The sequence below is a fragment of the Schistocerca gregaria genome, chromosome 2 (genome assembly GCF_023897955.1).
Source record: "Schistocerca gregaria isolate iqSchGreg1 chromosome 2, iqSchGreg1.2, whole genome shotgun sequence".
Classification (NCBI taxonomy): Eukaryota; Metazoa; Arthropoda; class Insecta; order Orthoptera; family Acrididae; genus Schistocerca; species Schistocerca gregaria.
Window position 1 is genome coordinate 459,396,498 of NC_064921.1, and position 14,715 is coordinate 459,411,212.

General features: G+C 39.6%; 1 protein-coding gene across 1 annotated transcript in view; it reads right to left on the minus strand.

Moving 5' to 3' along the window:
• Window positions 1–1,555: 1,555 nt before the first annotated feature.
• The window catches only part of LOC126325794 (conserved oligomeric Golgi complex subunit 4), a 144,674-nt gene continuing 131,514 nt past the window's right edge, over window positions 1,556–14,715 (minus strand). The window contains exons 11-12 of the mRNA XM_049995280.1: window positions 8,018–8,238; window positions 1,556–2,335 (exon numbers count right to left, since the gene is read on the minus strand). Of these exons, the coding sequence (XP_049851237.1) occupies window positions 2,293–2,335; window positions 8,018–8,238 (264 nt within the window). The 3' untranslated portion in view covers window positions 1,556–2,292. The remainder of the gene's footprint in view (window positions 2,336–8,017; window positions 8,239–14,715) is intronic.

A 14,715-nucleotide genomic window follows, 5' to 3' on the forward strand; every position in this document is an offset into this window, starting at 1 on the left:
CACAACACTTTTCCACTGTTCAACTGTCCAATGTTCACGGTCCTTACACCAAGTAAGGCATCATTTGGCATTTACTGGCATGATGTGTGGCTAATGAGCAGCTACTCGACTATGAAATCCAAGTTTTCTCACCTCCCGCCTAATTGTCATAGTACTTGCAAATGGATCCTGATGCAGTTTGGAATTCTAGTGTGGTGGTCTGAATAGATGTCTGCCTATTACACATTACAATCCTCTTCAACTATCGGCAGTCTCTGTCAGTCAACAGACGAGGTGCTGTACATGTCCATACGGATATTTAGGATTGTGGAAATCTTGCGTACAGACATATGACACAAGTGACACCCAATCATCTGACCACTATCATAGTCCACGAGTTCCGTGGAGTGCCCCTTCTGCTGTCTCACGACGACTAATTACTCCTGACATCACTGATATGGAGTACCTAGCAGTAGGTGGTAGCACAATGCAGCTAATATGAAAAACGTGTGTTTTTAGGGGTGTCCAGATATTTTTGATCACATAGTGTACTTATACATTACAGTTGATCACCAGCATCCCTGAACGTTTGATGCCTTACCTGATGGTGAAGTCACCTTCCAGCAGGATATATGTCCATGTCACAAGGCCAGGAATATACTACACTGGTTTGAGTTAGTATGATAGCAATGTATACACAGTTCGTAGCTGTCATGTTCCTTTGGATTTCTACCACAGGTGAATGTCTCCCTTAGTGTAATACAGATTGCATTGGCCTGTGCCTGTAGCATGGTGCATGTTTTGAGCAGTTGTTCACCTGGTTGGTGGCATATTCGTCCACGACCATGGTTCTGGTGTAATGACTAACATGATTCACCTAACCAAGCAACATATTTCCATTGATCCACTGTCCAATCTTGATGATGCCATGCCCATTGCAACCATAATTGATGATGTCCATGGATAAATATGGAAACACACTTATCGTCTACTGCAGAGCTTCATATTCAACAATATGCACTGAACGGTGTGCTCCAAACACTTCCCCCTGCACCAGTACACTACTCTGTCATCAGATCTGCCAAAGATCACTACCTACAGAATGGGACACCTCCAATTTCCACAATCTTTGATAAGGCAGGGATGTTAAGTACCTTGTCACCTACTCACGAATGGTTTCACCATCCTTCAACTACTGTCCCAAGATGTTTACAACAGTATCACATGAGCAATCAATCAAATTCACAATTTCTAAGAGGTTCATTCCCTAGCGCAGGATGACTTTTTAAAGTCAGTGAGTGGATTTTCCCATTTGCAGTCCATATTGCCACTTTTCTCCATTTGCAGCTACTTTGTTTTCCTTGCATCATGTGTCTGCAACACCACCAAACAGCATTCAGTATTGTGGTGGGCATTTATCATAAACTTTTGGCTCATCAGCTTATGTGGTTGCTTTTGAATTATTTTGTCTAGAAAACAAAAGAAATGATTTTAAAACTAATGGCATTTACAGATTTAGTACACCATGCTGGAATACAGGATAAGGGAGAAATGACACAACATGACAAGAAGGAAATCAATTTAACAATGTTTATTTACACTGTAAAAAGTCTTATTATGTCTTTGTTAATCTGGGCTTTGACTTACTTTTTAACTTAATAATTGAGAAGATGTTTCCTCCCACACTTTATTTACTTTTGTTACATAACTCATTCTCTGGTTAACTAACATTTTCCTCACCTTTTCTTTATATCTGGCGCCAGTTAAATGGAAAGGCTCTTCTGCCTTCATTTTAAAATAGTTTCATTTTGGGGTGATTTTTTGTTTGTAAGCACCATAAAGTTTGTTTTGTTGTATACTATACTTTGCAAATATGTTTTACTGAAGCAAAGTGATTGGTACAAATATCTTAGGTATCTTCTGCTGGATTACAAATTAGCACTTTCTTTTTGTTCTTAATGATTTTAACACAATTAACAGCATTTTTGATAGTGTATACCTTACAAGTGTTACTGTTTTCTAGATGCATAACACGATTAGGTGGTGCCTTTCATTAGTCACCAACATTAGAAACTTACTTCTTTCAAAAACAAGCAATAAGCTCTTTAACTTACTTCTCACAACTACCATACAGGAAAAAACAGATATTTCATTGGGTTGGATCCAGATAACATCAGAAACTTCTGTTTTTTCCAATGAAGGACAATAAAACATGCCACAAAAATAATTTTGAAAGTAGTTTGTTCACCATTCACTTATCAATAATATCATTCTGCACACTAAAATTACATTTTATTTTGCTTTCTGATGTACTTATAACTTCAATCTTTTAATGTCATCACCTCGAAAATCAGACCTGCAAGAGGGAGGGAAAAAAAAAGTTAATGATCTGTAACTGGAAAATTAACTGATGTTTGCATTGGTTTGCAGAGATTTGCACATGGGAAAGCAATGGCATATTAATTGAAAGTATTGAATATAAATGTTCACATTCCATCACATGGAGTGCACAATACCTTAATGAATAATGGAAGAATGTCTCTAGATTTTCAGGGTTGCTGATGAGTTCATATCATTTTCTACTACACTCTGATAGCTTTCTTAACTGTTCCTTTCAGACGCTTTGAGCAAAGATCTCAGTTACTCACTGCATGCACTCCAACCAAAGTGTGATTGGTGTTAGATAGTAACTGAGATCAGACCTTAGATAGTAACTGAGATCAGTGCTTAACCCATCTCAAAAGACATCTCAGAAAGCTGTACTAATATGATGGAAGCACAAAATTATCACAACTGCAACTTACAATGTCTACAGATTATTGGCTTTGGCAAGAAAGCCTGAGATGATTCATTAGTATACCGAAATTGACTGGGTTCTTAACATGATGACATTTTAGAAGCATTACCAGGTATCTGGCAAGCCCATAATTGTGTGAATTGATGGTACCTAGTACTGGCCACACAGGCACCTTTCCTAGTGGATTTTTAGCAGTCCATAAAGGCTTGGTGTCATTGATAAAGCTGCTTCTTCAATGCTTATGGTAGATCCGAGTTATTCAACAGAGCCACTGTTTGCCTGCTTATTGTTGGGGTTGGAGCCACCTTGAGCTTACTGTAGGCTGTGTCCTGTAGCAACGAGACAATTATATGATGGTAATCATCAGTGCACATCAGCAAAATTGCATTCTCTTTGTTGCTGGAAGAACTGTAGTGTCAGTATCATCTCTCAGTGATCAGATAGCCTGCTGCAGTCATGTTCGTTTTCAGAAGTTACGACTTACTGATGACCCTGCAGATTTCCTGATAGATCTCCTGTGCTCATTACTTCGGTATGCCTCAGGTGGTTTCCTCCATGCTGCTAATAATGTACGATTTCTATGTGGCCCTTGCAACAGGTGCAAAGTTCAGCTTCTTTTCAAGGGCTGAAACTGTAGTTGAATCCAAAACTGTATCTGTCAAATTTACAATAGCTCTGGTATTATTGATCTCATTGTTTGTTGTTCAAGCTCCTGACAGTTGGTCAAATTTGACGAGCATTTCATTTCTTTGCCCCACTGTCAGTGTAAGAGCTGCAGTCTGCCCACTCCCAGGTGTGTGATGATAGTGCTTTTGCCATATGTCGGTGGTATGCGAATAGGGATGTGCAATCCTGTCCAGATCTTTTAGAACAAAGTGAATGCGCTTCCTTCAGTATGGCCATGCCTGCTTGTAAAATCCAGTCAGTTTTCTTTGATTTCTCTGGGTGTTGTAGTTCCACACAATGTGGTAGGATGTTCTCATCTTAACATAGTTGATGGGAAGCTAATGTGTTGAGCAATTTTGCTTTCCTGGGCCATTATTTCTGAAGTTGTTTGAAGCTGCAGAGCAACTCCTTCCCTTAGAGGTGACACATGCTCTCCTGGCATATATTGTGGGAAAAAAGCTCTCAGGTTTATTTGTCATCTTCTACCGATGTGTCAAGAAATGTGGATGCTGAAGTATTTTTACTGTTCAACACAGATGAAGGATACCAACAAAGTGTTGCATGGAATCCCACATTAGCAGCAATACAACAAGAGTTTGACCAATGCCGTCCAATGCAAGGTGCAGCCAGAATGCCAACACAGAAATGCAAACAGCAAACCTGCAACCCCCCACCATTGCAGCTTGACCCTGTCCCCACCTGCTATCCAGACAGTACCCAGCCAGCCTTTAGGCTGAAGGAAGGGGGCACACTGCTCATAAAAGTACTTTTCACCAACAGAAGTTAATTCTTTCACCGTATGAATATTCCAGTACCTCAATAAATATTTGCACTTCCTATGTAGCTATAACAGGCTAAGAAGACTTAGGACACCTCTTTTATAACCTTAATCTGCATCATATAACTTTTTGTTACTCAAACAAGTGAAGACAAAACCAAATTCTACAGCTGTAGTGCAGTAATTATGCATATATGCATTCTATGAGAGAAGCTGGGTTGATGTATTATTCTGAACAATCAAGGGAAGCACCAAATGTAGTGGAAATTATTTTGATAAAATAAACCAAATGTAATTGTCTTGCATAACTTTTCTAGTATATATTGCACATATAAGATAAAGTTTATAGTGAAAGTAATTATAGATAATGTTTTTACACTTCCATCTGAATGCAAACAAAAGTAATTAATGATATCTCACAACTGTATTTATGAATCAGACCCTCTTCTATTACAATTACCTCTAAAACTACTTCTTAGATCTCTGATACTGCTGATGGGGTAGGGATGGAAACAGGAGGTGTAGCATCCTCAGGGCACTGAGAACTTTTTGAGCATCAGATTTACTATGCAACTTTTGAGTATCACTGGAACAGAACTTGTTTCTCAAGCAATGTCTCAGTCATGGGACTGGAAAATTATCACAGGAATGATTGAGCTGCTTTTAAGCTTTCTCACTTTATTAAAAAAGATCTGCAGTTGCCTTTGCCTTGTTGTTTCCATCTGTTACAATGCATAAATAAAACAGTGGAAAGTCCTAGTTCGAATATCAACAGTATTATGAAAAGGATAGATTGCTATTCACCATAAAGATGGCAAGCTGAGTTGCAGACAGGCACAATGAAAAGACTGTTGTGTCTCGTGTGTGTGTGTGTGTGTGTGTGTGTGTGTGTGTGTGTGTATTTTCTTTTCTGAAGAACGGTTTCACCAACAGCTCGGTGTGTAACAGTCTTTTCATCGTGCCTGTCTGAAACTCAACGAGTCATCTTTATGTTGAGTAGCAGTCTATCCTTTTCAGAGTATTGTGCATAAATAAAAATATTTGGGTGGACTTAAATTCAGGAATTCCAACTGAAATATTGAGTATACAGAAACAAAAATGATCAGTTTGGTAATATTTCATGGAGGTGACGTTTATTGCAACATTTGCACTAGATGCTCCAAAATCTTGCTAAAACAAAACAGGGATAACAATAATAGAATGTACTGAGTATCAAAATGCTGATATGTGTACATACAGGTGCAAATTTGTCTAACAATGCAGCTCAAGCAAACTATCCAAATGAGTACCTTAAGATGAATTTTTATTTAAGGTATGTTTCTATTCTAAGAAGGAAACAAACAGCAGTAAGACAGGACACAACAGTACTGTCCATGGTAAAGATCTTAGATGAATCCTTGTCCAGTATTTAATAATTCAGAAGCTACAATTGTGAATATTTCACTATACATATGCAATTCTCACAGATATATTTGAAGGGTAAAAGCATAGCACACTCAATACCTGTTTAGTCTCAACTCAGTTTGCAATTCACATTAAGTTACAAAAGTAGTTTGATTTACATACTTAAAGCCAATTCTTAAAAGCTGTATTTAAGGAACCATAGTTCAACTAATGATACAGATACAAATACATAATTCAATGGCTGTTGTAGAAGGATGTTGGAAATTAGTTGGACTGGTAAGAAATGAGAGTGTTGTTCATGGAATTAGTCAAGAGGAGAATATGTGGAAAACACTAACTAAAAGAAGGGCCGGATGGTAGGACATGTATTAAGACATCAGGGAATAGCTGTCATGGTAGGGAGCAAGGGAAGACAGAAACTGAAATATGTACAACAAATAATTGTGGACATGTGTGTAAGTAGTCCTCTCAGATGGAGATATTGGGTACAGGAGTGGAAATTGTGGCAGGTGGAATGAAACTACACAAAGGGCTGATGGTCCAAACAAGTCAACATGCTGGATGATGCTTCATCTTGTAGTTATTTCACATGGCTGCTCTGAGAGTGCACTACAGTAGTTGTTTCCTCAAGAGCTTTCACGCACTCTGAACAAATAAAAATTCTATCTTTATCATGAGAAGAGATACAAATGATATTAAGACTGTCACTAGCTGTGATATTTTTGTGATAGCAATTATCTTGTCTCCACTGTTGTTCATATTATTTATGGATCATATGTTGAAAACAAAGACTGGCGGGATGAGATTAAGGTATGTGAACACAAAATAAGCAGTCTTGCATATGCGGATGACTTAGTTGTGATGGCACATTTGATTGAAAGTTTGCAAAGTAATATTTCAGAGCTAGATCAGAAATGTAAGGACTATGGTATGAAGATTAGCATCTCCAAAACGAAATAATGTCAGTGGGACAGAAATGTAAACGGATTGAGTGCCAAATAGGAGGAAGAAAGTTAGAACAGGTGGACAGTTTCAAGTACTTAGGATGCATATTCTCACAGGATGGCAACATAGTGAAAGAACTGGAAGCGAGGTGTAGCAAAGCTAATGCAGTGAACGCTCAGCTAAGATCTACTCTCTTCTGCAAGAAGGAAGTCAGTATCAAGACTAAGTTATCTGTGCACCATTCAATCTTTCGACCAACTTTGTTGTATGGGAGCGAAAGCTGGGTGGATTCAGGTTACCTTATCAACAAGGTTGAGGTTACGGATATGAAAGTAGCTAGGATGATTGCAGGTACTAGTAGATGGGAACAATGGCAGGAGGGTGTCCACAGTGAGGAAATCAAAGAAAAACTGGGAATGAACTCTATAGATGTAGCAGTCAGGGCGAACAGGCTTAGATGGTGGGGTCACGTTACAAGCATGGGAGAAGCATGGTTACCCAAGAGACTCATGGGTTCAGCAGTAGAAGGTAGGAGGAGTCGGGGCAGACCAAGGAGAAGGTACCTGGATTCGGTTAAGAATGATTTGGAAGTAACAGGTTTAACATCAGAAGAGGCACCAATGTTAGCACTGAATAGGGGATCATGGAGGAATTTTATAAGGGGGCTATGCTCCAGACTGAACACTGAAAGGCATAATCAGTCTTAAATGATGATCATGATCATGATCAGTCATCTTTAATTCTCCTATGCTGCAAGTCACTAATAAACCAATCTGGAAGAGAACTCTGATAACGAATGTTAAAGCTCCATTACATTTCCTTATTCAAGCAGAAAGTATTGCAATTTGTTATGAATCTGTATAAATATGAGCAAATTTGTCATATGTGAGGAGCATTTTTTCCAAAACAGAAAAGTTAACGTCATAAAAAAGTGAGGCTAATGTTGCAAAATAACATTAACTAAAACTCAACATCATCTCTATATTGTGAGTAGCAATCTATGCCTTTCATTATACTGTCATTAGTCTGTCCTGGATTTTCCATTGTTTCATCCAGTGAGACTGAATATCTGGCTTAGATACTGGCGACTGCCTAAATGGATGGCAATTTTGGTGGTGATATCCCTTCCTACCTTATTCTTTGTAAATTGCTCTCAAAATTTCACACAGTGCACCAAAAAGATCAGTAAACAAATATTGTTGCAGTTCGTATATGAAGTAACATTTTATTAACAATGACTGCCTCTGAAATGGCCCCAACATAATTTTATTTCATCCTTTCTTCCCAATATGAGTAAAATTGTAAATTCCATTACTCTCAGTCTTTGGGGAGGGGGATATTGCAACAAAACTGATGTAGGATGCCACAGTAGCTAAACAAATGTTCATAATATGATTATCTTGGAACCTAAGACAAGCAAATTAACGGTTTAAAATATTTGGACCTACCTGAGACTTAGTATCTGCCGAACTTCTGTAGGAGTCAATCTCCAGGTCAGGGGACCTGAGTTACTCCCCCAATAATCCAAGATTTCTGAAACTCGCTCAAGATTTAACACTGTGGCTATTTGGGTAAGACGTGCAAACCTGTCTCGGATAGACCAAGATGTAGTACTTGTAAGGTAGCTAACAAGGGTGCGAACTTCTTTGTCAAACACCAGACCTCCCAACTAAAAAAGAACAAAGAGAGTAAAAGTTAACAGCTTTCTTACAGTGACAATTTTTCTCTTCATTTTTCTATGGTAAAACAACAATTAGTAGATTCTCCACAGTTGCAATGTTTATAGATTTTGAGACTATGATAATAAGGAGACAGAGCTGTTTTAGCAAAAAAAAATTGAGTACTAGGTGAAACGTCAGAAAAATGAACTCTTGACCTCATTGATAGCATCTGTTATCCGTAACAGCAAACACACAATACCTTAAAACTCTTACCAGTATTTATCCTGAGAGATGAGAGTGCTATGAAGGCTTTTACAATGCTTCATTCTGTTATTTTAAATTCAGTCATGTTATCAATTCATGATTTATATGAGTGAAACAACAGAATAATATTTATTCTTTTAAAAATTCATGTAACGCATGTCTCAGTAGAAATATTGATAAGAGTTTTAATACACCTTGTGATTAAGGTTCATTTTAACAGATGCTACCACGAAGTAAACAGTTCATTTTTCCTATGTCTCACATAAAAATTAATTTAATTAATTTAGGGGTAAAGGAGACCCCTCACCAAATAGCAAAAGCATTCATTTGTAAAAAGCTTTAGGAATAAATTCTTTCTTGAGCTAGACCATGCAACCATGTAGGCAAAGCACGTCTAGCCGTTACTATGTAGGGGCACAGGTGTGTGTGTGTGTGTGTGTGTGTGTGTGTGTGTGTGTGTGTGTGTTGAACATACCTACAATATAGTATGGCAAAAGTTTTCAGTGTCTACTACAATCATTCTGCTGTGTAAGCCAAAATACAGTCTTAGAAACCTTTGGTGGGTCTTCTGTGTCTACAGGCAAATAGTAAACTACTCTTATGGTATCTATGCAGCAGGGGAAGATGTGTTCTTTTGGGAATTGGGGATGGCTGTCTGGCAGGTATACTGCTGCCACTACTACTTTCTACTCGTCGTTGGAATGGTCTTTTTGTGCAGCCTGATGAAAGGCTGTAAGAGCAAGTGACAGAGGAAAGATTGGGGACACTATATAAGTAATGTCATCAATAGATTTGCATCCATCACAATTGCTAGACCATGAAAAAACAGCCACCATGCCAAGCAAGCCATATGAATTGCTGTGAATGATCTGATAAGTACTGCTTGCTAAAGTAACAGTGTTTCTAGTTGCATTCAGCAATGTTAAACTTACTATTAGGTACATCACAGACAATCACTTTTAGTAGTGCATAAGAATTCTGTAAAGAATAATAACCCTGAATCTCAAATTCCACAAATGCCCTAGTGCCTCCCTTCTCCCTTGTGGACTCATATGATGGAGCTTAAGAAATGAATTGTACTAGAAGCAACCTAACAGGTGTCAAGAAATGAATTCAATAAAATTAGACAGAAAAAGTTAGTGCTATAGTGCACAATAGATGCCAATGTGATAGCATCAGATCATTTTGCTTACAATGTGATGTCACAGGAGACTTTGCACTACAAAAATACTTTAACTAATCCTGACATGGATTGTCTCCATTCCTGACAGGTAACATCACAGGAAATATAATTTTCACCCACTCAAACACTAGCCTATAATGAATTATCTAAAACTGTCTACTTAATTACTGACAGATTAATTCATTTATAGATTAGTGTGGTGATGAATACTTGTAGAGCAGCTGTTATTATGACTGGATAGCAGAGCAAGAATACTGAACAACTGAAATGAATCAATAAGGAAAAGTTGCTTCTGTCAGAAACTAGTACAGTTAAAGTGAAAAGTTACGTTACAAGTGTACTCCTGTCCAAAAAGCAGCGGAGTGTGCGCTGATATGAAACTTCCTGGCAGATTAAAACTGTGTGCCCGACCGAGACTCGAACTCGGGACCTTTGCCTTTCGCGGGCAAGTGCTCTACCAACTGAGCTACCGAAGCACGACTCACGTCCGGTACTCACAGCTCGGTCGGGCACACAGTTTTAATCTGCCAGGAAGTTTCATATCAGCGCACACTCCGCTGCAGAGTGAAAATCTCATTCTGGAAACATCCCCCAGGCTGTGGCTAAGCCATGTCTCCGCAGTATCCTTTCTTTCAGGAGTGCTAGTTCTGCAAGGTTCGCAGAAGAGCTTCTGTAAAGTTTGGAAGGTAGGAGACGGATACTGGCAGAAGTAAAGCTGTGAGTACCAGACGTGAGTCGTGCTTCGGTAGCTCAGTTGGTAGAGCACTTGCCCGCGAAAGGCAAAGGTCCCGAGTTCGAGTCTCGGTCGGGCACACAGTTTTAATCTGCCAGGAAGTTTCATATCAGCGCACACTCCGCTGCAGAGTGAAAATCTCATTCTGGAAACATCCCCCAGGCTGTGGCTAAGCCATGTCTCCGCAGTATCCTTTCTTTCAGGAGTGCTAGTTCTGCAAGGTTCGCAGAAGAGCTTCTGTAAAGTTTGGAAGGTAGGAGACGGATACTGGCAGAAGTAAAGCTGTGAGTACCGGACGTGAGTCGTGCTTCGGTAGCTCAGTTGGTAGAGCACTTGCCCGCGAAAGGCAAAGGTCCCGAGTTGGAGTCTCGGTCGGGCACACAGTTTTAATCTGCCAGGAAGTTTCATATCAGCGCACACTCCGCTGCAGAGTGAAAATCTCATTCTGGAAACATCCCCCAGGCTGTGGCTAAGCCATGTCTCCGCAGTATCCTTTCTTTCAGGAGTGCTAGTTCTGCAAGGTTCGCAGAAGAGCTTCTGTAAAGTTTGGAAGGTAGGAGACGGATACTGGCAGAAGTAAAGCTGTGAGTACCGGACGTGAGTCGTGCTTCGGTAGCTCAGTTGGTAGAGCACTTGCCCGCGAAAGGCAAAGGTCCCGAGTTCGAGTCTCGGTCGGGCACACAGTTTTAATCTGCCAGGAAGTTTCATATCAGCGCACACTCCACTGCAGAGTGAAAATCTCATTCTGGAAACATCCCCCAGGCTGTGGCTAAGCCATGTCTCCGCAGTATCCTTTCTTTCAGGAGTGCTTGTTCTGCAAGGTTCGCAGAAGAGCTTCTGTAAAGATTGGAAGGTAGGAGACGGATACTGGCAGAAGTAAAGCTGTGAGTACTGGACGTGAGTCGTGCTTTGGTAGTTCAGTTGGTAGAGCACTTGCCCGCGAAAGGCAAAGGTCCCGAGTTCGAGTCTCGGTCGGGCACACAGTTTTAGTCTGCCAGTAAGTTTCATATCAGCGCACACTCCGCTGCAGAGTGAAAATCTCGTTCTGACTATAGTACGATATTTTCGACATATCCACCATGCGTAGCAATAATATGGCGTACTCTCTGAATGAAATTACCCGAAACCTTTGACAACGTGTTTGGCGGAATGGCTTCACATGCAGATGAGATGTACTGCTTCAGCTGTTCAATTGTTTCTGGATTCTGGCGGTACACCTGGTCTTTCAAGTGTCCCCACAGAAAGAAGTCACAGGGGTTCATGTCTGGCAAATAGGGAGGCCAATCCACGCCGCCTCCTGTATGTTTCGGATAGCCCAAAGCAATCACACGATCATCGACATATTCATTCAGGAAATTAAAGACGTCTGCTGTGCGATGTGGCCGGGCACCATCTTGCATAAACCACGAGGTGTTCGCAGTGTCGTCTAAGGCAGTTTGTACCGCCACAAATTCACGAAGAATGTCCAGATAGCGTGATGCAGTGTTTCGGATCTGAAAAATGGGCCAATGATTCCTTTGGAAGAAATGGCGGCCCAGACCAGTACTTTTTGAGGATGCAGGGACGATGGGACTGCAACATGGGGCTTTTCGGTTTCCCATATGCGCCAGTTCTGTTTACTGACGAAGCCGTCCAGGTAAAAATAAGCTTCGTCAGTAAACCAAATACTACCCACATGCATATCGCCATCATCAATCCTGTGCACTATATCATTAGTGAATGTCTCTCGTGCAGCAATGGTAGCGGCGCTGAGGGGTTGCCGCGTTTGAATTTTGTATGGATAGAGGTGTAAACTCTGGCGCATGAGACGATACGTGGATGTTGGCGTCATTTGGACCGCAGCTGCAACACGGCGAACGGAAACCCGAGGCCACTGTTGGATCACCTGCTGCACCAGCTGCACGTTGCCCTCTGTGGTTGCCGTACGCGGTCGCCCTACCTTTCCAGCACGTTCATCCGTCACGTTCCCAGTCTGTTGAAATTTTTCAAACAGATCCTTTATTGTATCGCTTTTTGGTCCTTTGGTTACATTAAACCTCCGTTGAAAACTTCGTCTTCTTGCAACAACACTGTGTTCTAGGCGGTAGAATTCTAACACTAGAAAAATCCTCTGTTCTAAGCAATAAACCATGTTGTCCACAGCACACTTGTACGTTGTGAACAGCACACGCTTACAGCAGAAAGACGACGTACAGAATGGCGCACCCACAGACTGCGTTGTCTTCTATATCTTTCACATCACTTGCAGCGCCATCTGTTGTTGAAAATTGGAACCACTGTAATTTTGAAAGTTTGTCCGCCTGAAAATGTACTGTTGTCCCAAGCATATTGCAACAAACAGTGTATTTCTATCGCTGCTCGTTTAGTTTTTATTGCCGTTTCAAATATACCGGTCATTTTTGAAACACCCTGTAAGTGGTAGTCAAGGAAGAAATTGTGGGAAATTACTGCAGGCAATCGGCTCATTCTACAAAGTTTTATGAAACCTGGTGCACCAATGAAGGAAGCTGTTAAATATGTGAAAAAATTAACTGGGAACTTCTTACTGAATGATTCATTAATCTGTTTTGTTGCCTCAAATGACATTCAAGAACCTCTGGCTGAATTTCAGAGGAACATTACGGATTCTCTGTAATACACACTGAAACTAACACACAAAATGAATGTAACTTAAATCCAGGACCTCTTAGACAAAATGACACCCAAAGCCTGAACGGAAAAATCAACTCTGTAAATCACTTTGTGGTAGCAAAAAATCAATACTGATACATATGTGTGGAGGAAGAGACGTCTGTGAATTTTAAAATTGAATGACTGGAAAGAAATGAATATACAGCTCATGGTGTACCCTTCAACAGATGAGGAGAGACTAACATTTACCCATAGGAATGCCTCTTTCATAAATACAATGAAAACAGAAAAACCACTGACAGTAATAAAGCATACAGAAACAGACCAACAGGTAAAAAAGACTGTCCTGAAGTGAAATAACAGGTAAAAAATGTATAAGTGTTTATCATGAAATGAAAGTACCAAACAAGAACATAGAGACAAATATGTACCCAGTATGTGTCCTGAAACAAGCAAAAAGGAAGAAACAGTAGCAGACCTCCACTGAGCTGACTTAAAACCAAGAAATACAGGAACAAGGCAGTCATTACTGGACAGAGGGGTAAAAATTGACTGTAATAGAATGGAAATTGGAGACATCTCAACAGAGGAAAGGCGGAATCCTAACAGCTGGTGAACTAATGCACCAAAATTCCAACACAAAGAATCCTTCCCCTGGAAATAATGATTTTTTTCCAATGAAGGAATTAGTGCTAAATGTGGGGTAAGTGGTCAAGCAAGAAATAGTACATTATTCTGTTTACCTAATTTTAAGTAGCTCCGTAAGAATGTTCAATCACTGCTCAATAAAATTAATGACATAGAAGTAATGTTAAATGATCTGAGTGATATTTCTGTCTTATATTTTACCGAAAAATGGCTTAATCAAGATACATTAGAGATGACACACCTCCTTAGCTAAAACTTTCAACCTTCTTGTAGGAAAATGTAGTCACAGGGTTAGCTGTGTGCATGTTAGACAAAATACTAAATTCAGCATTATAGCCAAATATAATAATTTGTACAATGAAAAAAATACATAACTTTTGACAGGTGAATTACCAAGGTAAAATACAATTATTATTTGCAGATGGAGAAAGAAAATGTTTTGTTACCACATGGAGGAACTTCTGGAAGAAATTAATTCTCACAAGGAAAATAGAAACATATGTTGGAATTTCAATACTGATTTCTCAAAAGCCAATAAATTTAAGAGATGAAATCATAAATTTACTGCAGTCATTTATTGTAAGCCCATCTGTAACTAATCATATTGGAAAACAGCAACTTCCGCATCTATCACTGAGCAGAGTGTGATAACTAAATGAAGATATGCCAATAACGCACAAACGGCACACAGATATTATTGATCACTGTGCTTAAATTCTTACAACGAATACTGCAGAAGACTCAAATTTCCATAGAATAAGATGCACTTAAGGAATTTTAATTCTGAAAATGTGGAATATTTCTGTTTTCTCCTAAAGGTGGAAAACTGGAATGATAAAAAGGATACATTTATGGCACATTCAACCATTTTTTTTTCAAACAGTTTCCACAAAACAACTATACTTAACTCTGTTCAAAAAATAAACAAACAGTACCCCAGCAAAGAACGGGAAGTTATTTGCATTTATTGATGTGCCCATTCACAAAACGCTATCTGGTTATGGAAATCAGTACCATGATGTTTTT